Raw genomic sequence first — 26,023 nt, forward strand, 5'->3', positions numbered from 1 at the left:
ATATTTGTCGAGGAGCCTTTTTTTTTTTTTCTTCTGAGCCACAAATGAAAGAATTAAGTGAAAGCAGCCAGTTTTTGCTTCATCTCTTTCCAGCACACTCAAGCTGGATTCAATATTCACAAAGTTTTTTTTTCACAATCTCTTGGATATCACCTGAACACATCACAGGGTTGAACTTGGCTAACAGGAAGTAAGGAGCAGAAAGAAAGCAAGACAGGACAAGCTGATCAGAAAGATGGATTTCAGTAACGGAAGGAGAAAAGTTTTGAAATGCGGAACAACCGTGTAACAACCGATAATGTAAGAAAGGCCAATAATATGATTCAACATGATTAAGACCAACATAGTTTAACAGAATATTTAAGTCGTTGTTGCAATAACATTTTACCGATAATGTCATAATTCATCAATAAAACTGCATTTCTTGCAAACAATTTTTTTTTTGGGGGGGGGGGAATACAGATTTTATGCAGTTTTCTAATGAAAAATATGTATAATAGATCAGATAGTCATCATATTAATCCATTGAGGATAGTTATTATGCAATGTTCTCAATCATTGTCACACAAAATTTTCCATTATTCTATTACATTATTGGCCTCATTACTTTCAGAATGATCAAAATGTTTACATTACTGGTTGTTATAGACCTTCAAGCTGGATTTTTTTTTTTTAATTCAATCCCTGAGTTCCCAGCAAACGAATAGAATCAGCGTTTCTCTGCAGGACGTCACGACTGTCGCACCTCTAACTGAGGTTACAGGTCTTTGACTGCGACTGCGCTGCGCTCGCTGCAGTGGAAAGAGAAGGAAAAGGATAGAAAGCAGAAAAAAAAGGAAAGAATGGATTACAAAATCATTAAATATAAAAACATGCAGGGATGCAGGTTGTGTTTGTGTGAATTATTACGTTGAAAAAGCTCCCCACCTTGTCTGGCGGCCGCAGCCTTCTGAGCCTCCTCCTCCTTGGCCTTCTTCTCCTCCTCGATGGCGGCCATCTTGGCCTCGTGCTCCTCCTTCAGGGCGTTCCACTCCTTCCTGTTGTTCATCAGGCGGTCCAGCATGGGGGTGATCTCCACGTGGAAGCGACTGAACTCCTGAGGGGGAGAAGAAATTCAACACAAATCCAATCACTGCGAATCGATACAGCTTTATTCAGTCCAAACTGTTACCGCTTATTCAATTATATTAGTATAAAACCAACACATAATTCCCAAAGCTGATTACAGTAATCCAGTTGAACACCTAAACCGGACTGAAATAAAGTTACTCTGCTTGAAAGTCGATGCCGACTCACAATGTCATCATTTCCCAGAGAAAGGAGCCGTTTGAAGTTCTGACTACATGACATGTTCGGGTGTAAATGTCCCTAAACCTGCTGTTGTTCATGTTTGCATTAAAGTAAAGACTCAGTGAAAGATAAGGAATGACTGAGATATGCTCGTGCACAGGTCTGAAAGCTTTAGAGTCACTTTTAAAGGAGTCATATTATGCAAAATTCACTTTAAAAAGGTGTCTTTACAGTCATATTGCCTCCCAGAGCCTCTGTATGATCCCCCAGAAGTGAAAAATTCAGTCACCTCCCTCAATTGCGCGCTCCACTTTTAAGGAAATATACACTCAAACATGCGATTCTGAAATCTTCCTCTTGACGACGTCAACAAGAGGAACACCACCGCCGCCCCCGGAAGAGGATCCAGCCTTTGGGGGGCCCCCGGATTAGTAGTATGTGCTGCCATAGCCTCATTAAGACGTTCAAATTTGAAAACTGTTTTCTTCCGCCTTGTCCCTCTACACCACATTTTTGAAAATGAAATTGAAATTTAAGCTGAAACAGTCGAGGAGACGTGCCTCTGACTGTAGTTGTTTAAGCAGATTCACCTTTTTTTCCTCTTATTTTAAGCTAGCACTTTAGTTACATTAGCCACTTCAGCTATTGTAGACATTTTCACAGTTTTCACTCCTCTGATTCTTTTTGACATTTTATTTGCACTTTTTTTCTTGTCTTTTTAAGTCCTTTACTATTTATGGCTATTTTTTTTTAGCAATTTTGCCCATAAGGTTTCACAAACATGAATGAAATGTTGACGTCTTCTGTGTGAAGAGCTTCGAAATTCTTCAGGCTTTTCTATTGACTTTGGTAAATATTATCAATTTAATTAAATATCTAATTCCAAATTAATATTTTAGTGTACCTTATGGCACAGTACATCAGATCCCAGTCCCTAATGTCAAACTGATCCCCAAAACTGTATACATGAATGATTCAAGTTAGTAACACTACTAATAGCTGGCACAACATATGCCCCGTGCCTCTCAGAACTCCGCCCACTTTTCCAACAGCGTGGCGCCTCACCTTGTACACAAAGGCGCAGACGAAGTCGATAAAACCGCACTGCAGCTTGGGCAGCTCGGCCGCCTTGTTTCTGTCCATCATGGGCTGAAAGAGAGAGGAGCAGACATGTAAGACATCCTCTCCTCTGATCATCCCACCAAATGCTCCAGTCTTCTGTCTGTTCTCGTCTGCTGCCATGCTGAATTTTAATAAAGCCACAGTCACACTGACTGGCTTCAAATTGGTACTGAAGCTCGCTGAATGCATTAAAGCTTCTCCAGAGTGATGGAGGGATCGGAGAATCTTTTCTGGACGCACTGCAGCTTTCAGAATGTTACTGTGATAGAGGTGCTTAGAGGCTAGGATCATTGTGAGGATGCATGCTGCTGACGACAACTCGGGCACATTCTACTTTTCATGATGTTGCTCGGCTACTTCATTTTTTTGGGTTGAGGACAGACTCAGTTTTTGGTGTAAACATACAGACATCACCGTTTTTGTGGAATATTCCAGAAAATGTTCTCTTAAAGGGATACTTCAACATTTTGGCAAATTGGCCCATTTAGCGCAATTCCTTAGTCATTTCGAACAGCATACTTACTGTTTTTTGTGACGGCGAGCTGTTGTTTATTCAGAGGTGAGTCGGGGAAGGTTTTCGGGACGGACACAATGGAAGTGGATGGTGTTTTTGTTCCCCCTCGTCAAACTCATCAAATACACAATCCAACAACCCCAAAACACTTTGGTGGACACGTTATAATCCGCACATTCACTACGCTGTGGAACACCAACAAATAATATTGTAGCGTTACGACATTGAAGCAAATACTGGGAACTACTTTTTCTTTTGAAATCACTACGCCCAGACGCCATGTTTAGTAAGTAGTTCCGTCTTAGCAATCTTCGCAAAAACAACTCAATCTCGTAATTTTGCATCAATATTTCACAGCGTAGTGAATGTGCGGATTGTAACGTGTCCACCAAAGTGTTTTGGGGTTGTTGGATTGTGTATTTGATGAGTTTGACGAGGGGGAACAAAAATACCGTTCACCTCCATTGTGTCCGTCCCGAAAACCTTCCCCGACTCACCTCTGAATAAACAACAGCTCGCCCTCACAAAAAAAGTAAGTATGCTGTTCGAAATGACTAAGGAATTGCGCTAAATGGGCCAATTTGCCAAAATGTTGAAGTATGGCTTTAAAGAAGCAGTACGTGTTGATGTCTTTATCTATTTAAAGGATCTTCGTACTGCCTCATTAGTATAAGTTAAATGAACCATCTCAGGTTTCACATTAAAGGCTTTGTTCACGCAGTGCGTGATGCTGCTGGGCTTATTTAAAATAGAGTGTATATGACCTGCACACTGGAATGTAAAATCCTCTTCAAAAATGTCATGCTGGGAGTAAAATGCCGGTTGAATTTTCCCTCCTACACTTGGTATAAAGCTTGTCCAGAGCCTGTCAGACCGCAGCGAGTCGCAGGATCCACCGCTGGGAAAACACAAACTGATCAAAATGAAAAGTTTTCCCCGCTGACACAGATGCTATTAAATTTAGAGCACTGCGAGGTGAGAGCGTGGAGGATGGTGCTTCTCACACTTCGAGTGTCTCAAGGACATGAGGGAATGGAGCGGAGCAAGGGCGCGAGGCAGAGAGCGGCGGAGGGAGCGCCGCGGAGGCCACGGTCGGCTGGGCCGCGGCCAAAACGGCCGCTCTCCTTGTATCACTGCTCCAAATAATGGCTAAAGACAGCCGCCACGGGGAACGGGCTCTGCGCTTTCATCCTGTCTCCTAAATTCATCTCTGTCTCCTTCCTTCTCATCCTGTCCTCCCTCCTCTCCGTTCTAAATTGACGCCCCAAGGAGAGTCTTCTCCTGGCTTGATTCCCATTATTCCTGTCCTCCCACCACGTCCACTTATTCTCCTTCAGAAGAACTTTACCATTAAATGATCATGTGAATTCTGCTTTCAGTTTGTTTGTGATTTAGTGAGGATAACAACAGGATGGCACGAATGAGCAGAGAAGAGCATTTAAATGTGGGTTTAGGCTCCATTAACATTTCATGTGAAAACGTAACAAGTTTCGAGTTAACGTTTTGAAAATGATGTCTGTTTCCATGGAAACGACAGAAATGCTGAAAATGATGCAGCTGGCATGTTGCGCCACTAGAAGGGGCTGACGGAACAGTGAACTTTAAGTGTTACTGATGTGAGTACACAGGTATTCGTGCATTCATGCAACCTTTTAGAAGATCAAACACCTGCAACTGCAATCGCAAACTTTCTTCTGTTATTTTTCATTGCAGTTCGTCCCTCTTTGGGTCATAATAAGTGCATTCAGTCTTCATCAAATCGTTTCTGTGGCGACTTTGGATTGAAGGAAGATCGGGTCACTTTTCCCGACTTCCAGACCAAGTATGAACGCATTATACTACTTTTTAATTTAGGTTTATATTCAACTATCCAGTCTCAATTTATGAAACTTTATTCTATACCTTTCATTTTTCCCCAATATGATGAAAGAACTTCTGCAGTAATATTTTTCTAATAAAGACTCAGGTCTGGCCTTCAGCCTAAAACCACACCGGCCGAAGGTCTGAGAAAATGAAAAATAGCACTCAGGTCATGGGTGGGAGGCGAGGTTTTGTGACTGCTTCTTAAAAAGAGGGGATTATAAATAGAAGGGCAGCAGCACTGGAGGTGTCGGGACGTTGGTATTATTTGCTCAAGGACTCTTCAGCAGGACGCCTTCTTTCAGCCCTCCAAACCATGTGTGCAGCATCCCGCCCTCCTTACGATGGGCTGCTGCTCCAGGACCGTGCGCTCCAGGTCTCCCTGCTCCCAGAACTCTGCTGCCACAGACAGCGCCACCTAGAGGGGGAAGCGAGAAGAGAAACTAATTCAAATCAGAGTGAGGGTTAATCCTATAATAAAGAGCTGCGGGGTCACATAAAGCCCAATTTGATCTCATACTGTTTGGAAAAAAGTAAATTTAGAGCAAATAGAAACAACTCCAAAGCTTCCACTTTGCCATCTCAAGGAGCTGTATCACTGCTCTATTGGCCCTGAGCGTAGCTGCAAGTTGCCGCTCACTCCCACTGGCAACAGCTGTTAGGTATACTTAAAAATCACACTAAATGTCTCCTTTGGTATTTTTGCACAGTTCAAGGTTGTGCTCAGCCGTCGTGCAGACTGGCTTTGACCCCGGGGCAGAGTGTCTGAAGCTCTTGATTTAGGGCCAACAGGGGGCAACTGGCGGCCTGTGGGCCAGTTTCAAAGATGATGGAGCAGAAAACTGACTTAATAATTGAACAAGACTCCAATAGTTTTAAAATTCATGACTGATGATTGAATAAAATTGATTCTTAGACATAAAGTCATTCCTCACCATCAACTCCAGACAGAATATTTGTTCATACTGTTGAAATAATGTCCCAATCTATAGTTTGACTTTGTTGTATTGATTGATAAAACACCTCTCAATAAGGTGGTTACTGAATACAATATTCTTGTGTATCATGTATTACTGTGCATTTATAGATATATTTAAAAGACTCCGGTATTGGCGATAGTGCAAGGGGTCATTGGACTGCTGACATTTTAGCTGTTACAGTGGGATTCAAAGCTGTGTTTACAGCAGCTGTTAGTATGAGATAAAACTTTTCTCTCTTTTTCCAAAGTTAAACTTAAACCTGTGTATGGTACACATTTCTGTCTTGAATCCTCAACACAATTTAATATTTTTTCCATATTTTATAGTAAGAGAAGCTCAGTTAAAACAAAGATGCAAACGCGGCATGATTTTTAGGATGAGAACAAGTGTAAAGCAGCAATGTCAGTGAAATATTATGATTGTTTCTCGTGTCAACAGTGTCAGATTTTGGAGCTGAGTGATATTGATTGTGCAAATTTTAAAACTTCTCTGCTCTGTCAAAAAGCTTTACATGTAATTTCCTTCATACGTTTGGTGCACATGGCTGCTGTTCTGACGTACTCTGAGGGGGGAGCCTTTACGGCTCTCACAATGAGCCAAGTTGCACATCTGTGATGTTTAAGTTACCAACTTCAGAACATTTAAAGATGACAGAAAGACAAGCAAATATGATTTCATAAATTGTAGACAGACTAAAGCATGATCACTTTGGGAGATATTGATTCAAAGCACAGCAAGCTGTAAAAACGAATGTAGAAGCCTGAATTGAGCACGAACTCCTCCGGTGCACATTGTTGAAAAGTAACTCCATAAAGCTCCCACAATGTGCCATAAATGTAAATCTCATTTGTGTCCTGATGGGAAGAAAGCCTGTTTTGTTTGCCCCCACGAGCTAAAAACGGAGCGATTTGATATGTGATGAATAATAAGCAAATACCGCAGTCAGGATAAAAGCCTTATTTCACACGGAGTTAGTCATCAAGCTGGGTTTTCTGGGAGGGGGGCACACCACGGCCGAGAGGCTGCTGTTGCCTGTAGACGGATATTCAATGTGGGTGGGAAGCGGGCTTGAGTGAACGGTGTGAAATATTGGCCATAAAGATGTCAGCAGAATATCTAGTGAGGAGCGGGGACGACGTTTTGTCTCCATACGATCTTCGAGAGGGCCGTGTGTCATCAGTAACAATCCGCACCAGTTAATAAGATTTTTTTATGAGCTTAAATTGCAGAGTTGAGCAACAGTAGACGCTCATTTGAAGCTCCCACCATTCGACTCAGGTTTCCCCCCCGCCATCTCCGCTCCCGATCATCACCTAAACCACAGCTTAGAGGCTCCCGCCGCCGCAGTGTGCAGCCATTACATTCAGGGTGGAGGGCTACTTTCAGTGTGGGAGTTAGTCATCAAACTATTTTGGAAACACAATTCACAGGAGGGCAGCGGATGCTGGGAGGAGAAATCCTGACAGTGTGTGTGGGTTGCAGATCTGACTCACTAGGTGCAGACAAAGGTGAAATCAAACCAGGAACTCGACTAAACGCCCCTCGACAAAATAACACAGAAAATCCTAATTGGCAGCAGGGAGGAGGTAGAACTGCACCAAACTTATGTAAAAACCTGAGCTGATGGCGTTTCGCACTGAAGAAGCTGGGAACGGTGGGAATTTCACGCTGAACGCTGTGATCAATACGCATCTGGAGTTTGCAGTAGATTAATTACAGCGAGATATAATTTACCTCCTCACACGCAGCCATAATTGATGATGATCCACAAAGTAACAAAGCACCTATAAAAGGGAGGAATCAGCCTGCATTTATGACAAATAGGGACGTCTCCTGACATTTATGCTGCAGCCAATTTCACTAAGATACTCATCTCATACATCCTTCAGAACAAAACATAAATTTACACAAATACCTCACTGCATCCTCCACAATAACAGGGTGACAGCACAAAAACATCCCTCTGGAACAAACTACTAAATGTAAAAAAGTATGAACTTTGGTTAAATCCAACATTTCCTCTTGTAATTTAAAAACATGACATGTTACTTAAAGCGGCACTGGACATTAAGATAGATATAGCCAAACCATGATTCCTCATTTTCTCTCTGAATTTCACAGTAAAACTTGGATGTAGAGTTTTGGATGTACCGTGTAAGGATCAGCTTCGAGCTTCACTCGCTTGATGCATAAGAAGCAGAAAACTTTCTTGGTTCACAACAGTCTAATCTTGAACTTTATTAAAGCAAAAATAAGGGGATTTCTCTGATTTTTCCTCTTACTGAGGTCATTTCTCGTCCAGGTGGATGATTTGGAGCGTCACAGTATAACAAGAAACGTGTTCGGTTTGACTGGAAGGGAAAGGCTGGCGCTTTCTGTTCATCTCCTATTTTCTGCAAAGTGAGAAACCTGTTCTGGAACCCGTCCAGTCTTCCACATAATAACCTGCTGCCTCATGTGAGGACATGTCATTTTGCAAATTGAGTTACTCGCTCCGTGCAACAGATAATTAGTCTACGTTTGTTATGACTGAAATAAAGCTGCTGTAAATGAAACGTTAAGTCACAGCACATTGTGTTTGTTGATGACGGAGCTGCAGCAAGTTGATCTTTTAAAGGATGTAAAATTACAATGCTGCTCTGTTCAAAAGGGTAATTTTCCTGTTTAATATGACAGTAACAGGGCTGGAGTGACTTTCTATGCAGTTTGCATGTTTTCCCTGTGTGTTTTCCAGACACACAGTACAAAACATGCGTTTCAAAAACCCACTTATTTGAATGTAGGCGTGGGACTGTCTCTTCTGAGAAAAACAACATGAATAATTTTGATGCTGATGAGCCTTACTTTAGTTCAAGATTCACTGAAGACACAAACTGCAGCTGAAACAGAATGTAGCAGTTTCATTCACTGATATTTACACAGTGTTAAAGCTTAAAAGATGTTTTTTTTTAAGGATTTACTTGCTGCTCATGTGCTTACGTTTACTTATTTAAGGCATTACTGAATCTGTTATTTATATTTTGGTATTTCTGTCACAGTTGGAACTGTGTTTTAATATTATTTTCATTATTATTCGATACATATTCTCAATTGGATCACTACCGTGTAAAAATTGTCTGTGTCTGCACACATCCCCTTCTTAAACTATACATATTTATTTAAAAATAAATCAAACTGCATGTCAGAATAATCAGAATTGTGTGTACAAAAACAATTTCTTTTTCCATCAGTTTATGATGGTGATTAACTCCCAAGTCCTTCAGGGGGTCCAAGCCTCCGACTGGGAGCCGCCGTTTCCAGAATATCACTGAATATTATCCAGACTGTTGAATTCTGTCCACACATTTTCAACTATATTTGCTTTATAGTTCAATTTGGTTGTATTGTGGGACCGATAATGATGCGGGCGTTGTGTGTGACAATATGCAGCAGGCTTTCACTGAAACGTAGCGTGTTTCCAGTCAGGTGTGAAGAAATAAAAGGTGAATAAATTCCCCTTCAGCACCGAGCTGTCGATCAGCCGGATAGGCCGCCCGTCCCCGCTGATAGACCCACGTGCGCGGGCTGGATGGGAATGTGCGCCTTACATAGTTTAGTGGAATAGAACGCTGAGACTGCCACGGAGTGATGAGGGGAATGAGAAGCAGCAGGTTGCTTTTGATGCATGAGACCGTCAGGAATCGCTGCCTAACGCCGCTGAGGAAAAATGGCAGCGCTGACAAAATGTCATTCTGCGTCTCCTCCATCACCGGCCGGGCTCTCACCGAGCCTCTCCTGCTGCCCGTGCACGAGTACGAGTCCTATTACTGTGAATGGCTGGATGTTAGAGAGGCTGGAGTGCCAATTTACAGCCACTCCTGTGAAGTATGAAAAGGACCTTATGTGGAGCCGGGGCCGAGCCGTACCTTGCTCTGGATCTCCCAGGGCTTGGCGATGGCGGACAAGTCGCAGGCAGTCATCATCATGGCCCTGGAAACACAACGCATGTGACGACGGACACACTGGGAAGGCCCCCCCTTTAGTTTTATGAGCGGGCGCCTACATGACGATCTCTTTGCGGGTGGTCTCCAGCATCATGTATTTGGTCCAGTCGTTCCAGTTCTCATAGGTCTTGGACTGATCCACGATCTTCTGGAACATCGTTCTCTTCCTACCAAGAAACAAAACAGCACTGCAAAAAAACCCAGACAATGCAGACAAAGCTCTTTTTTCATTAAATCTCTGCAGGTATGTTCAGTTAAAATTGATGCAGTGACTCTAAGAAGTCATTACTTCTCAAGAAAATAAGGTCACCCTTATTCTGCAGACAGTAACACTTATATTTAGGGGTTATTATGGCACTGTGCCAGTTTGACCCATTAAAGATGAGACTGGGCTGTATGCGGCCCCAGAACCAAAATGTGTTAGAAACCCCTGAATTACAGGGTTGAAATTGAAGTTCAAACTTTAGATTTAAGGCAACTTTAAACGTCACTCTCTCATATGCACGGTCAAGCTGATGGGCTGCAAAGGCTGAAACAACTGACACCATTGCTTTTTCAGTGAAAATGACTGCCGGAGCACTGACAATGTGGTAGCTTAAATATTTTCTCCACTGTTAAACCCCAACTCACAATCGAGTTAGGAACCACCGTTATGACACTGTGAAGGAAAGCTGCATCATTTAGTATATATCTATTTCAACCTGTGCAAAATACTGACTAGAAGTGTCGTGAATTCTGCTTGCACATGCTGTGCACTGATGCTCTGCCAATTAGAAATGACAACATCTTGAAAACAGAAGAAAAATTACCTGCAGTTCACGAAAATTGTGTGATCAACTAAAATAAACTGACAGAGACGTTAACATTATTACAAATCATGGCGCGATGGCACTACTCGTACCTGAGCTCTGGTTTAAAATGTGGCATTTCAGTCTATAATTAAATCCAGAGTTCTGACGATGTTACTGACTTGAAGTAGAGCGCCAGATCGGTGGCGATGATGGCGATGTCCATGAGGTGGATGACAGTGTCGTGCTGACGGCGGTTCAGATTCTGATAAATGTTCAGCGACTGAAGCGCAAAAAAGGTCAGAAAACACAAAATATCAGAGAGTTCAACAAAACAACAGCTGTGTTTCCACGGAACGGAACTGCGTGCCAGAGCTCTGACAGGACTTTATAAATCCATTTCATCTTGACCTGAACGCCACACTAACAGAGCAAGAGGAACTCAGACAGGCCGTCTTTGTTGTGAGGGATGGGAGGAGAAAAACCAAGAAATGATGAAGCTTGGAAATACATTTTCTTTCTCTATTTAAATGAAATGGGTACTGAGAACCGTACTGAACGGGAAAATTACAGTGGAGATTAAGCTGCAGCTCCTGCAGCCTGACGGCAGCGACTCGCGGGATGCGTTACTGAATGATGGGCAGATAATGACTTTTTATGGTTTTACATAAATATTCCGAAAGTTACAGAGAGGAGAGGATAAGTCACCCACTCTCTCTTTCTAATATGTACACAACAGTGTTTTACTCGGTGTGTGTGTGTGTGTGTGTGTGTGTGTGTGTGTGTGTGTGTGTGTGTGTGTGTGTGTGTTTGTGTGTGTGTGTGTGTGTGTGTGTGTGTGTGTGTGTGTGCGCGCGCACTGTAGCATCACCTCTTCTCTCAGTAAAGTCTTGCCAAACTCCAGATGGTGCCTTTCCAAGATGGAGGAGCCGTGAAGCTTCGCTAGAGGATTACCAGACCTGGAAACACACACACACACACACACACACACACACACACACACACACACACACACACACACACACACACACACACACACACACACACACACACACACACAAAGCACAGCATGATGGGAGGCTACGCTGCGATAAATCATGCATGTAAAACCCGGGGTGGGCCCGGCCCGCTGTGTCCCGCAGCTAATGGCGGCTCTCATTAGCTCATCCATCAGCAGGTGGAGCAGCGCAGCCGGAGGTGGATCTGGTCAATATCGACTCATCGATGTTGTTGGCGTGCGACGTTCGCCTGCACCCAAAGAGCTGAGGTCAGCTGGCGCGCGCGCACGGGAGGAGTGACGGCCCGTCGCTTCCAGTCAATCACAGGGTGTCAGGGCATCGCCGCAGCGCGGCGACTGTAAAGTTTGAGATGAATGGCGGCGGTGGAGCTGGAAGTGGGTCAGCGCAGCGGTGGCTGAAGCCCACCGGGCGGCCACTGGGATCACACTTCTCTACTTGTTGGATTTGCAAACTTTAGTAAAAGAGGTGAACAATGTGACTGTATTAAAGGTGTAAAAGTAGGTCTGTGGAGGACATTCCCATCATTTCCTCTTTTTGAGATCCAAACTTTCTCATAAACAGGCCGATGAATGGAGACGGCCACTGTCTTTTCCACAGGTAGCTTTAAATGCTTCCTGTTATTCAAAAAAAACTTCCTCATCTTCATATCATCAAGTTGTGTTTTTACTTGTCTTGTTTGTTGTTGAGGATTTGCATTTACAGGATGGATAAAGGCAAAAGAGACATGTTTAGGATGGAATAAATTTAAATAAAACAAAAGTCCTGCTATCTTCAGTTTATTTTGATGTTAAAGTGCTAAAAGTGTTAAAATGAGTCCATTCTCCTCTCTTTCCGAGATAACTTAAACTTTCAATATCTGGCAGTTCATGATTGTGTGTTTTTTTTCCACAGTGCAGGAAAGCTCATGTTACTGAATCCTGTCTGCGATTGACTACTTACTTTGCAGAAGTCCTTTAGGCAAACTAATGAATAATATATGGCGGCAAAGCTTTAATGCCTGTTTCTGAATTTTGCAGATATAACAGAACAGTCTAATAGTTATACTATGAGAAGTATGCATACCAATTCCTAAAAATATAGGAATAAAAGTCAAAACTCAATTAAAATATTTAAATCTACATCAAAACTCTCTAGTGTTCACTGAGACAACGATGTAACACCATTCCATCCACAGCTTTTTGATATTTCCACATCTATTGTACATTTGAAATAGGTGAGAGCGAAAACTAGAGTTTGTCTGGAAATTTACTAATGTAATGAAGCCTGATTAAAACCTACAAAACTGCAACTATTGTGTGATTTTTTTGGGGAATTTGCAAATCTGAAGTCAAAGCTGATTCAGCTTCTCTTGAAACAATCACCACTTGACGTAAAATGGCATCAAACAGTGCAGGTTTTGGAGCCCCTGACGGCGTCCGTCCCTCCTGCTCTTACTTCATCTGGTAGAGGTTGTTGGTTCCTCTGTGGTCGATGTCGTGGCAGAGGCCAGCGGTCACCATGGCCATGCACTCCAGGTCCGTGTAGTAACGCTTCAGATCGCCTGTCTGGAAGCACAACGCCGCACCGAGACGGCAGAGGTGTTCATTACAGAGGTCAGGAATTATTCACACAAATATCGTCACAAGTGCACACAGACGCACAACGGCAGAGCACAAATTAGCTCATGAATTCACAGTAATGAAAGAGAAAGGCATCCGCACAAGCAAACTGCAGGTCGACTTTCTCTGGTTTTCTTATTAATGACCAGCTCAAGCAACACTGACTCGATTTTCCTTCACAGACACACTCCATTATTTCTCCCTCACACTCCCCTTCGCCGACACACAAACACGCCAACACGCATGATTGCATGCTGCAGTGCAATTCAAATGAAACCGCGAACGGGGAGTGGGAGTCAGGGGGAAGAAAGAGAGAGAGAGAAAAGGGTTTTTATCACCTTGAATTAGAGACAGCGGGAGGAATGGCTGCAATGAAAGTGATGAAAGAGTCGGCGTGGCGAGGAGAGCAGGATGGAGAGGCTGAGAGCAGAGGCTGAGGGATTGATGAGCACTCAGGGAGACGGAGGGCGGCGAGCCGAGAGCACGGAGCCCGTTTATCCCTCACCATCAGCAGGGTGAACATGGTCTGGCCCACGTTGAAGCCGTGCCTCCAGTTGTGGTAGGTGATCTTCCTGTAGCCTTTGCTGAGGGAGTATATGAACCTCACCAGGACCTGAAGAAGACCGTGTGGTGTTATCGGCTTTTACAGAAACTGATCGACATCCGTGACGTGTTCATGAGAGACGCACGGCTGAATGTCAGGACTCCAATCAGAGCAATCATATGATCACATAATCACTCACCAAATGATTCATTCCAAGGATTAAGGTTTAAATCAAAGGTTTAAGCTTCACTTAGAGACATTTGAGGGCATTTTGAGTTGTGAGAACACTCGCCTCATATCAGGAATACTGGATTGAGGCCTTTCTTTGTTGGGGTTTGCATGTGAGGCACTCCGGTCCAGAAACATTACGGTGAATGTGAGTGTGTGTGTGTGTGACAGTCCCCTGATGAACTGGTGTATGGAAAATGAAAAGACTGAAGAGATAAGACGCTGTATCCATTTGCCATCAGGAGAATTTAAAATGTGATGCGATCTGTTGGGAAAAAGTCATTCGATTCTGTCTTTCAGCTCAACCATAAAGCCATCGGGGAGGAGGGAGCTGGAAGGAACAGGAAGTCAACCAGTTTCTGGAACGCTCATCATTCCTGATTGGCAGGAAATCCACCATTATCTCAACAAAATGTTGAGAGTTAAGGTTCCACTTACGGCCCGAACGCACTGGACGCGGAAGCGCCGCGCGCGGTAGCGCCGCGCACGGTAGCGCCGCGCACGGCGCTTCTGATCGCCTCCCATGTTAACCTATCTGACCGGCCGCACCGAACGCGCAGTGGAGCGCCGCGCGCGCCGCGGCTCGCGCTCTGCAGCGCGCCCGCTCCGCTTCGTTCTATTTTTCACGCGAGCCGCGAGCGCCGGGAGCGCCATATGTCAAGCTGGATCAAGCAGATCGGACCAGACAGGAAGTCGGAAACAGAAAAGGCAAGAGAATCCGGTCAATTTTCAAAATATAACAAATTAAATGACGATTAGTTACGGGCGGTGTTGCTCGTCCGTCTATAATTTGTCACTTGGGTCTAATCACAAGACAGATGGACACACAAACAAGACATACGCATGTACGCACCCAAACACACACACACACACACACACACACACACACACACACACACACACACACACAGCGACAGACATTCACGTGATGCAGAAAAAAAGAGGACAGGAGGAGAAAAAGTCTCTCCACAGGTCACCAAAACACACATCCATACTGGCAGAGCGAGACAGAGGGAACAGGGAACAAATGTGAAAACCGAGAGCTGACGGAGCGAGCCGAGTGCAGCCGATGTGTGACCAGCGCGGAGAGCGCAGGCGCCTCCAGTGCGAACAGCCAAGCGCCGGCGCGGAGACGCGCGCGGCGCGCGCGGCGCCTCCGCTACGCTTCCGCGTCCAGTGCGTTCCCGGCATTAGACACAACAATGTGGAACGATCCCCAAATGTTAACTCAGCTCTAGAACAGGAGCTCTGGATCGACTGATTTAGACCTACACTGTGCGAGAAGATTTCAATATACTGACGCCTCGTTTACAGGACAACGTGTCGAGTGAAAACGCATCGTTCTTGTTTCAGCGACGGTTTTAGAACAGGTTTCTGAAATGTTCCGTTTTCCCCCGTTTCCATGGAGACGAAGATGTAGCATTTTCAAAAAAGCTGTGATTTCAGAAGCAAAGGTTTTCCGGCAGCCTGAACCGAACAGAGTGATTCCCACATGGAACGAACGTGGACAGAGCAGTCACCGACCTCTCTGGGGATGTGGAACTTGTCCACCACCTTCAGCTCGTAGTACATCTTGATGCCGCACTTCACCAGTTCCAGCTCAGTGTGGTAAAAGTCGTAGAAGTGGAACTCTAACAGCTCAACTTTCTTTGAGTTGGGCAGAACCTCCGACTGAGGACAAAAACACAAAACACAATCGATTCAGTCTCATTCAGTCTTGTCATGTGGTATCTCCATATTAACACCGTAACAGTAATTATCTGAAAAAAAACCAGCACTGTACATTAGCGATGCACTTTTTAATAATAAGTGATATTTCGGTGAAGAGGGGATACAGTTTGCTGAAAGGCAATACCAGAGCAGCTTGGCTTCATGTGACAATGTTGATATTAAAGCCTTTTACCTCAAACTTTTCAAAGTGGAAAAGTTTTTTTGGGGGGAAAGTCCCATTAGATTTTCCAGAAGCGCTCACCAGGATTTCCTGCAGCTCCTCCTCCTCGCACTCGTCCGGCTCCTTCCCCCACCGCTCTCTGGTGTCCTGCAGGAAGACGCCTCGTCAACACTCACCTTGGACCAGGCGCTCCTGCATCAATCACCTGAATCCTGATCGGAGGTCAGAGCAGGTCACCTCTGTCTGCCTCTTCCTCCCCCTCTTCCCTTTGTCCACTGACAAATCGCCTCATAGAAAATGTGACAGCTTATTTTATCTCACCTCCTGTTTATATCTCCCACATCAGCCGACTGGTTTCACACCGACTGGTTTTGCTCTGCTCGGTACAAATATTGAAATGATGGAGAGGAGCTCCACTCCTCCAGGGTTCCAAGTCTCTGCCTCACTCTTTGTCTCTGTTTGCTTCAGACTACATTTAATCTCACTACTGGAGACTCAAATGTGCTTTTAATTTAATTTTCACAAAACACTACTAAATTCCCTAATAAAGTGATCCAATCAAGATATTTTATTACCGCATTTTCAATTTAGACCTAAATGAAAATCCTCAATACAGCTTTAATGTACATTACATAATTAAACTGGAAAAAGTCAGATTTATTTCTGAATTCTTTCCTCTGTTGTTCTCATCGTAATAAAAGTTTTCACTTTTTCTTCAGATTAGACCTTTCTTTTGCAGAGTTTTTGTCTTTTTTACTAACCAGAATGTTCTGGATCTCGTCCTTGCGACACTTGACGTGGTACATCACCATGTCCTGGAAGATGTCCTTCCTGTTCTCCAGCTTGTTCATCTTGTCGTAGGTGTCGGTGTTCAGCACCGACCAGCCCAGGAACTGAGTCAAAGACTGGAGAGAGAGAGAGAGAGAGAGAGAGAGAGAGAGAGAGAGAGAGAGAGAGAGAGAGAGAGAGAGAGAGAGAGAGAGAGAGGGACTCAGACAGTCACAGAAAAAAACCTCAGAGTGCAGCTGGTGAAGTGATGAAGGTGGGTGTAATGAAGTCATGAAGAGCTCTTTAAAAGGAAGGCTAACATGTATTTAATTCACCCGTGTGTGCACATCATGGGCCAGTGTGAGATTAAGATATAATTCATGTTATCATGAGGATCCTCTCTCCTCCGGTCAACGGGAGTTTAGTAAAACTGTAACCATTCACAGACGATCACAGGTTCCTAGAGAGACAGCAGCTCTGCAGCTCAATGAAACTTCACTGATTTTGTCTGTGTAAATAATGTCATCAGAGTATGAATTTATTGGGCATTGATAGTAAAGGTTGCGGTGAAATAGTAAAAAGTGAATAAAACCTGCCGAATAACTACACCTCCCTCAACAAGGAGTATAAATTTGACTTATGTGAGGATTTCAGGAGTTATTACTTCCCACCAGTTTGGTCAAAAGTTACCACACACACTACAAATCTCTCTGACGTTTTCTGGACAAATCACCTTTGAGTTCTAACAAATAATATCCCAGCTCATTCATGAGTTCCCTTTGATGTGAGCGCGCAGCCGGAGATCAGGCTGCCATGTTGTGTGTTTCTGTGCGCCGGGAGAAGCCAGGCAGACAGAGAAACATCAGTGGAAAGCCTCCGGGCCCACTGATAAATAATGCAGATGCTCTGAATGGCCTGCAGTGTATTTATAAACCAATGAGTCAGTGCTGTCACACACACACACACATACACACACACACGTACCTCCATCAGTGTTTCGTCCATTTCATCAAAGGGTTTCCCGTCCTTCCTATTATAGAAAGTGGCCACTCCCACGATCTCCTCTTTCTTGTTGACGATTGGCAGTGACAGGACGTTCTTAATGGTCCAGCCAGACTCGTCCAGAGGCTCCTTCTGTACGTGGACAGACACAAACAGGCCCCATCCCGATCGCTGCTGTAAAATGAGGCTATTTTGTGGGCAAAGTCTACCATTTCTTTAATATCAATATCGGTGCTGCATCCAGAGACATTTAATGCAGTCCTCCACTTTACGTGAATATGCTCCCGGAATCTGAACCCTCACACTGCTGCACTCAACAGTCATCGCAAAGGAGGAGATGTTTCAAAAGGAAAATTATGCTCTTGATATAGCATCAAGGGCTTTGGAAAATGTAAAAATTCTATTTAAAAAAATAACTTTACTCAGACAGAGTGAAAAAGGGAATCCAACATTTAGAAGAAGCTCTACTTCAGTACACAATGAGCCTCGGAAAGCAAAAATCCCAGTTCCAATGAAGAAAACCTTCAACAATACCAAGAAAAATCAATTCATACCAATATAGTTTGAAAATCCTATTTTAAAGTAATAAACAGAGGAGTGAAGCATCATTGATTCAGAAAGTAAATGAACTACATGATCTGGAACCTTACAAATGCATTTTAAAGGTTCCTTGTCTGACAGTGGTGATCACCATTTAGTTTTAAAAAAAAGTGCTGTATCATATTGTTATAAATAAAATAAATTCAGCATATTAAGCCAAACCTGCTGATGTTATAACTATTTTACTGCTACACCAAAAATGTAGTGTAGAGAAAACTAACAAGAGAAGCCAAGTGTTTCCCTTCGCTGAAGAAAAACAGAATAAACTCAGCTTTGTGTCTTGTTTTGTAGTGAAATGAGAAAAATAACATTTTGCTATAAGTCTTAAATTGAATTGAATAAAAAAAAAAAAAACTCCTGCAATCAAAAATATTAATTAGATTGTAACTGATATCTCAAAAAAACCTAAAAATACAACATTAAAGACTTTACCTGTCTCACACTTACAATTCAGCAATTGATTTAGAAAACTACATTTTTAAGGAAAGGAACAGTTCATGGGGCCACAGTGTGTCAATCACAGCGGTTATCACTCTCCCTTTATACTGACAAGGTCTTGGGTTTGAGTCCCAAGACTTTCCACAGTTCAAAAATGCATACAGATGACCATAAATTCTCCTTGAAGAGTGAATGTGAGTGTGTGTCTCTGCCTGTGATGGACTGGCGACCTGTCTGGGCCGACACAAGATGGATGGATGGGTAAACACTTTTTGACAGGCTTCTTCTTCTTCTTCTTCTTCCCCTCCTTTTTTTTTTGTTGGAAGAATTAAGTTGCACTGTCAAAAAATATTGTCATCACAGAAACATTCTGACTTTCCAAGCATATCACGCACTCCTAAAACACACCAATTCAGGGGAATTCCATAGATGAGCCAAACAGAAAGTACAGACGCGGTCCAATCAGCAGAACCGACACCGGATGAGCCAAACTGTTCCTCGGCCGGCTCTCTCTGCAGTAATCCTCTTTCCGCCCACGCTGTACCAGACTCAAAGGCTTCACGGGAAACTTAAGAACCCACTGACTGAGGCAAACTTCTGCTCGCTCGCTTTAAGGGAAGTGGGTACATGAGGGAAATTACGCCGGCGCCAAAGAACTCCTGAATCAGACTGAACTTCAAACCGGAGCTGGAACTGTGCACGAGCCTGGAACGGTGCAGGTTCTCCTCACTGTCAGCAATACCGAGGCAGCAGAGGAAGCCTGAGCAGGAACAATCACCATCACTGCATCATATAATAGGGATAAATACAATAGTGGCTTTATAGTCCCCAGGAATATAATTCAGACTAAGGAGGGAAGAGGATGTGGGGCATATCATTTATTCATTTCTCCCTGATTGGTCCCCGGTGGTCTGTTAAAGTACACCGGAGGCCATTACATGGCCAGGTTCATTTTTTCATACATTACTTCTACACAGAGGCCTCCCGCATTGCAATTACTGTAATCTGACAGCAAAATGCTAATGCCATCTATTACTTTACATAAAAATCTGATTACAGATAATGAGGAAAATTGCTGACTACTTTCTCTGACCCCTCAAGAAACAACCTGGCTTTGTGGAGGGAGGAAAGAAGTCACGTGACGGTGTCTCCGGGTGGTTGCGTCTGGAGCACGGTGTGGGAAAAAAAATCCATTAGTATGACCCATAAGTGCAGCTCCAGGTACTCCAAGGTGATGCATTGTTAAGAATAACTTTGATTTTCTTCAATAGTTACCGATGAAATGTTGAAAAGTTTGCATTCTGCAACTACGGTCATCAGTGTGTGCAAAAACAGGAATAACTGAATTATAAAATCACTCAAAAAATCAATAATTCAACCAATTACAGGTATAAATATGAATGTTGTTTATTATCAGACTTAATTAGACTGAAGCAATGGTCAGTGACGCTTCATAGAAAGTCATTAACTAATTATAGTTATTAGTGAGAACTTTGTATTAGTCATCCACTGAAAATGAAAGCGATTCAAATTACAACACTAAATGCACATTTGTAATGATAATTTGTAATTTCTTGGAGTGGAGATCCCACTCCAAGAAAATTCTTTTTTTTTTTTTATTCATATGTTTTGCTCCTGTAAATATTAATAATAATAATAATAATAATAATAATAATAATAATAATAATAATAATAATAATAATAACAATAATAATAATAATAAAGTTCTAATAAAAAAGAACTTCTTTCACCTGTTGTATATTTCTATATGGAGAATAATATATGGTTATATATAATATATGGTTCGGCTGAAAATAGAAATCATTCAGAGAGAAAAACAAGGTAAAAAGTTATGTTAAAAACCAAATACAACAATTTTAAATGTATGCCAAGTCATACGATGGTAAGAACGCCAGTTTAGACCAATCCTGATGAACTTGGAAACACACAATACTCAAAAAAATAACAATACTGAATCAGATAATTCTGGGAATAAAACAAGATTAAACTGAGAAGAAACGGTTGGTCTTACCTGAAAGGAGAAAAATTCATCCTGTGCTGCATTCATGATGTTACAAATCTGTTGGACAATTAGAGAAAGGCGAGAGCAGAACTTAGAGATGTTTGCATCAGAGCAGCAACAGTGAATCATTCAGACTGAATCCTCACAGTTTACACATACATTAACTAATTTACTCTGTGAGGAGCTTTTACTCTGACATATGACAGACATTCAACATGCACAGTCCTTATTAACATACAGCTGCATCAGACTACACAGTAAAGGAGACCTGAGGTCTTTATCGGTCACAGTGGCAAATTAGAGGTCAAATGTTAAAGGAATACTCCACCCAAAAAACGATTTGGCCTCATTTTCTACTCACCCTCATGCTGAGAAACACTCTGGAGCACTTTTTTGACGTTTCAAATGCAGTTGGAGATGTTTGGGGATTTTCGTTGTCAACAAACAGGGACCGACAGAGCCCGACAGAAAAAATGGTCCATAAAATCCACAAAACGTTCCCATTTTCCTTCATACTGCTCGTCCGCTGTAATCCAAGTGTCCTGAGTGCGTAACGTCCATAATTAATTCTTAACGAGGTCATTTAGTACATTTTAAGAGCCCAAACAGGGCGCTCTCATACAGCTCCATTGCATGTCTGCACGCGCACCCTGAACTACGGAAGCCGCGGCAGATCAAGCCAGACGCTTGCGTGCTTTCAGCGACTACTTTTCTAAATTGCAAGCGTAGAAGAAGAAGTTCCGCTGTATATATTCTGCTGTGAGTGACCGAGCTGTGGACAATCACAAAAGTGATTGGCTGCTGTTTTAAAGCTTTGACTTCGGTGTCCTGCTGAAAGGGCACAAGCGTCTGGCTTGGTCTGCCGCGGCTTCCGTAGTTCAGGGTGCGCGTGCAGACATGCAATGGAGCTGTATGAGAGCGCCCTGTTTGGGCTCTTAAAATGTACTAAATAACCTCGTTAAGAATTAATTATGGACGTTACGCACTCAGGACACTTGGATTACAGCGGACGAGCAGTATGAAGGAAAATGGGAACGTTTTGTGGATTTTATGGACCATTTTTTCTGTCGGGCTCTGTCGGTCCCTGTTTGTTGACAACGAAAATCCCCAAACATCTCCAACTGCATTTGAAACGTCAAAAAAGTGCTCCAGAGTGTTTCTCAGCATGAGGGTGAGTAGAAAATGAGGCCAAATCGTTTTTTGGGTGGAGTATTCCTTTAATATGAAAAAACTTTTACACTACGATGGATCAAACACTGAGTGTCGCTGCCCTTAAATGTGTCCGCTAATATAAAAAAAAGAGGAACAGTGATGAAGAATCTTTGGCTTTTAACAGGGCATCTATTTACTGTAGTCAGAGGTAAAGCTGAGTGGTGGAGAACAGATTTTGATCGGCATTACAGGAGTAAACACAGAGAACAAGAACTTTACTGATGTATATATTTACCCAGTTCCTCACATACAGTCAGAAGAGCGTCAGAATGCCAAACTCATTTTCGTTCAGGCGCCACATGAACGATTTCATCCTGAGTGGGCCAGACTGGTGAAATGGTGCCATAATTACCTTTATATTAAATTTACAATCTAAAGGTTTTTCTTTGTTGTTGTGGCTCAGATTACATGTGATGAAAATGTCTATAATTTTGCAAAGTCAAACAATTACTATCGAAAATTACAATAATCTCAACATAAAGCATAATAAAACCTTCTGGTGCAAAATACAGTAGCTGTTTAAAAGCTCATCCTGACAGCACGGCTGGAGGATAAAACTAGTTTTCTTTCTTTCATGGCAGCATCGCACATATCTTCAGTGTTTTATGTCTGCTACTCTAAAGAAATTTGTGTTTTTCAGCATATTTTTACAGTCGCTTGATAGTTTGCTGGAACCACTAGTTTAGAAAATAGTCATCAGCTACTTTGTTGTTTAAAATTTCCTCCTCACCTTTAGGTTTGTCTGTTGGTTGGAAAGTCCACATTTAGAATTTGATTACAGTTTTATTTCCCCTTTAAATTTAATCATAGCCAACTGCACCTTCCCCGTCCCCTCGTTCTTCTTTCCACATAAAAATGAAGTTTTCATCTTGCACATAATGCAGAAACAGGGAATATGAGGGAAGGCATGAAAAATGACAAGCAGCAAAGACAATGAAAGGACAGGACAGGAGGAGGACAGACGGCGAAGGAGGGATAGACAAACGAGTGACAGCAGGCTCGGCGGTTCGGGGGAAAAAAGCACGCCGTGATTAATTACAACGGCTGCAGAAATTACAATTATATATCATAGCAGCGTGTGGCTGAGCACTTTTCATTTCCACAACGGCGTGCACACTGACAACTGTGTAATAAGGCCTAATGGTGTTCTGCTCGTCTGACCACCCGCTGCCTCCGATGAAGATATTTTGAAATAAAGATTTTTTTTTTTTTTTAAAGGACAGTGGCTTCACATGAACTCATGCACACCAGGAATGAAAGTTGCTCTTTACAAAGTTTGTGAGGAATTAGGGGATTTGGGGGAAAACACCAGACACACCATCTATCTTCCTTTGTGACACTGTGAGCGTGTCCTGCAGCTTCCGCCGGCCTTTCTGGGGAGACCCCGAGCCGCCCCAGACAAGCGGAGAGAGGACCTCAGGGCCGCCTCCGAGCTGAATATGTCAGACGACTTTTTCTGGCTCCTCTGTTCGAGGAGGTGCAGCGGTTCTAGTTTGAGCCTCTCAGCTGACTCTTAAGCTGATCGATCACAGTAAAAACAGTACAATCAACAGTAAAAACCCACAACCGTGCAGAGAAAACTCTAAATTTATGGTGAGAAACAGAAATTCAACTCAGAAAATATACTTTTCCCTTTCTTATATGCACAATTAATGACAGGATGGAAAAAAAACCATTTTTTTTTTTTTTGTTATTTAGAAATGCAATTTCATTAAAATGCATAAAAGTTCTGTTTAATGCTGTAAATCTACTCTCGCCTTCACACACAAAAAAAAAAAACAAGCCATCCCTCCACTCCTCTGCTGCACTGTCCTACAGGTGGCTGTTGTCGCTGTTTGAGTTTCCCTCACTGTTTGTATTCAGCCTGCCTCACCTGTTCATTCATTCATTATTCATTGGCTGATTAATTCATACATGTTGGGCCTCGAGGGGCGGCCACGCAGAAAGGTCACATAACACTCAATAGCTTCAGCCGCCAGCCGGTGACCATGTGACCTGCCAAACTGTCCAAGTCCTCCTAATTTAGGCTCGCAAACGAAAGCGCTGGATGCCTCAAATTTAAATGTGATCATGGATCCCACCCTGCTTTTCTCTGCTTCAAAGCTTCCCAGAGTATTGCTATCAACAAAAATCTTCTTGCACGCAAATAAGTCAAGCCTGCACAAATCTTAGGAGGAGTGATGAAATGTGCTGCTCCAGCTACAAAGCCCACAGGGCGCAGGCTTCAATGGCCATTAATGACTTAGAGAGACGCACTAACGCTTCACAAAGCACAAACTCAAATCACACTCTCGCCTCATAGCGATGCCAGTTTCAGGCCCAGTTTACATGACAACATTTCGAAATTTCAAAACTTTTTTTCATGTTTCGTTCCAGAAAAGATTCACGTTTACATGGGAATGTTTTCAAAATGATGGTCATTTACACTCTGTGTTCTCCTCATGATTGACTGATGACCTTCTGCTCTCAGCCTCAGTCAGCGGTTATCGGCTCTCAGGAATCAGGAGCTTGTTTTGATGTGGTAACATGACACTAATCTCATTTAGCAGAAATATTCACAGGGATATGCTGCATTGAACGGCACTGTCAAGCAGGAAGTTTGATGACTTATTGTCTGTAGTGAGGTTTGCAAGTTTTGTGCTGCATTTCAGAGCACGCTACTCTTTCAGCTGGAACATGTATTTATCTAAAAAAAAAAAAAAAACATACTGACCAGTCCAGTCTCTGCGACGTAGGTTGGCAAACCGCTCACCAGGGCCCAGTGATCTGCAGGAGGACTCCTGAGAATGAGACACCAACAGAAGACGTTAACCTCACTCACCCTCCAAACTCCAGGTAAACAAAGTAACCCTGTAAACAAGCAGGTCAAGCTAACGCCATCAGGGTTATGTGAACGTTATGCAAAGTCAAATAATGCACAAAGAAAATTCAATTTTACAGAGGTAACATCAGTCTGCGGTGAAATGTTTGGGCAAAGGTAATCGATGTTTACATGTTGGATTGTGAAAAAGATTTCACAGAATCCAAATGTCACAGCCCTGTTGTTAAAATGGAAATATATTAAAATTACTGCAGGGTGGCATGATTGTTTTTTAAGCTTTTTTTACTATTTCAATGGGTAAATCGTTCCTAGTTTTTACATACATGCATGTATCGCAAAGGTGCCCAGTGCCCACTGAGTTGAGGTAGCATTTGTTCCTTTTCTGCTGTGACAGTGACAGTGTGACAGACTGCATGCGTCTTCTAGACTACGTCTTTGCTGTAGTGACTTACGGTATGACTTTAATGTCTTCCTTTCCATGCAGAATGTAGTCGATCACTTTATAGAAGATAATTTCCTTGGAGAGACATAAAACATAAAAACGATATTGTCTTAATCTGAGAAACCACCTCAGTCCTTCAGCAGCTCATAACACCACACACTATCACTGAAACCAGTTTGACTCTTGATGAAGGGCAAAAAAGAAAGGCGTTATGATGGTACTGTGTTTGAAAAGAGACATGAAAGTAGAACCCAAATTTCTATAAGTGCACATCTGTTCGAGTTCCCACATCTTTTTTAGGATTTTCTTGGAATTGGTGCGAAATATCTTTCAACATAGGTGATCAAGACCAGCGGATCTGATTCAGTTTGCTTTGAGCTGTTGTTGGTTTGTCTCAGCAGTGATGTGAAAAACCCAGACTGATCAGAGAGCCACGTCAACGGGATCAACCAGAAATACAGGTAGAGTGCTGGCTGGGTAGCTGATACTATTGCCTGATAGAAAGAAGGTCCTGTTCATAAGCCAGAAAAAAACACCTTCTGTATGGAGTCAGCTTGTTCTTACAGCGTTTGCCTGGGTTTTCTATCAGAAGTTGAGCCTCCTCATTCAATTATAAAGCATCATTAATAGGATCATAAACAGGAGTATGTAAAAGAGTAACCTTGAGGAGAACAGCTAATGCTAAGCGGTGGCTCGCCGTACAGTACATTTAAACTTCAGTCTAATTTAGCCCAGTGTTTAGATGTTTTAAGTTGAGACAGTAACACATTTCTAACATACAAGTCATCACCTGAAACAAAACTGGTGAATTGATTCCATGAACTTTACCAAAGCTGTGAATTTGTATGTGTTTGTGCATTTCTCTGTTTGCCCCCTGATGGATTGACATCTTGTCTAATG

At 42.7% G+C, this 26,023-nt stretch overlaps 1 protein-coding gene across 1 annotated transcript in view; it reads right to left on the bottom strand.

Annotated features, from left to right (window-relative positions):
- Nucleotides 1-747: 747 nt before the first annotated feature.
- The window catches only part of pde6a (phosphodiesterase 6A, cGMP-specific, rod, alpha), a 34,017-nt gene continuing 8,741 nt past the window's right edge, over nucleotides 748-26,023 (bottom strand). Inside the window, exons 8-24 of the mRNA XM_030102775.1 lie at nucleotides 25,134-25,198; nucleotides 24,574-24,640; nucleotides 20,658-20,705; nucleotides 17,570-17,719; nucleotides 16,579-16,722; nucleotides 15,899-15,964; nucleotides 15,451-15,597; nucleotides 13,660-13,767; nucleotides 12,991-13,100; nucleotides 11,409-11,496; nucleotides 10,720-10,820; nucleotides 9,809-9,916; nucleotides 9,672-9,735; nucleotides 5,130-5,204; nucleotides 2,356-2,439; nucleotides 910-1,096; nucleotides 748-791 (exon numbers count right to left, since the gene is read on the bottom strand). Coding sequence (XP_029958635.1) covers nucleotides 748-791; nucleotides 910-1,096; nucleotides 2,356-2,439; nucleotides 5,130-5,204; nucleotides 9,672-9,735; nucleotides 9,809-9,916; nucleotides 10,720-10,820; nucleotides 11,409-11,496; nucleotides 12,991-13,100; nucleotides 13,660-13,767; nucleotides 15,451-15,597; nucleotides 15,899-15,964; nucleotides 16,579-16,722; nucleotides 17,570-17,719; nucleotides 20,658-20,705; nucleotides 24,574-24,640; nucleotides 25,134-25,198 — 1,656 coding nt within the window. The remainder of the gene's footprint in view (nucleotides 792-909; nucleotides 1,097-2,355; nucleotides 2,440-5,129; nucleotides 5,205-9,671; nucleotides 9,736-9,808; nucleotides 9,917-10,719; nucleotides 10,821-11,408; nucleotides 11,497-12,990; nucleotides 13,101-13,659; nucleotides 13,768-15,450; nucleotides 15,598-15,898; nucleotides 15,965-16,578; nucleotides 16,723-17,569; nucleotides 17,720-20,657; nucleotides 20,706-24,573; nucleotides 24,641-25,133; nucleotides 25,199-26,023) is intronic.

Source organism: Salarias fasciatus, chromosome 2 (genome assembly GCF_902148845.1).
Source record: "Salarias fasciatus chromosome 2, fSalaFa1.1, whole genome shotgun sequence".
Lineage (NCBI taxonomy): Eukaryota > Metazoa > Chordata > Actinopteri > Blenniiformes > Blenniidae > Salarias > Salarias fasciatus.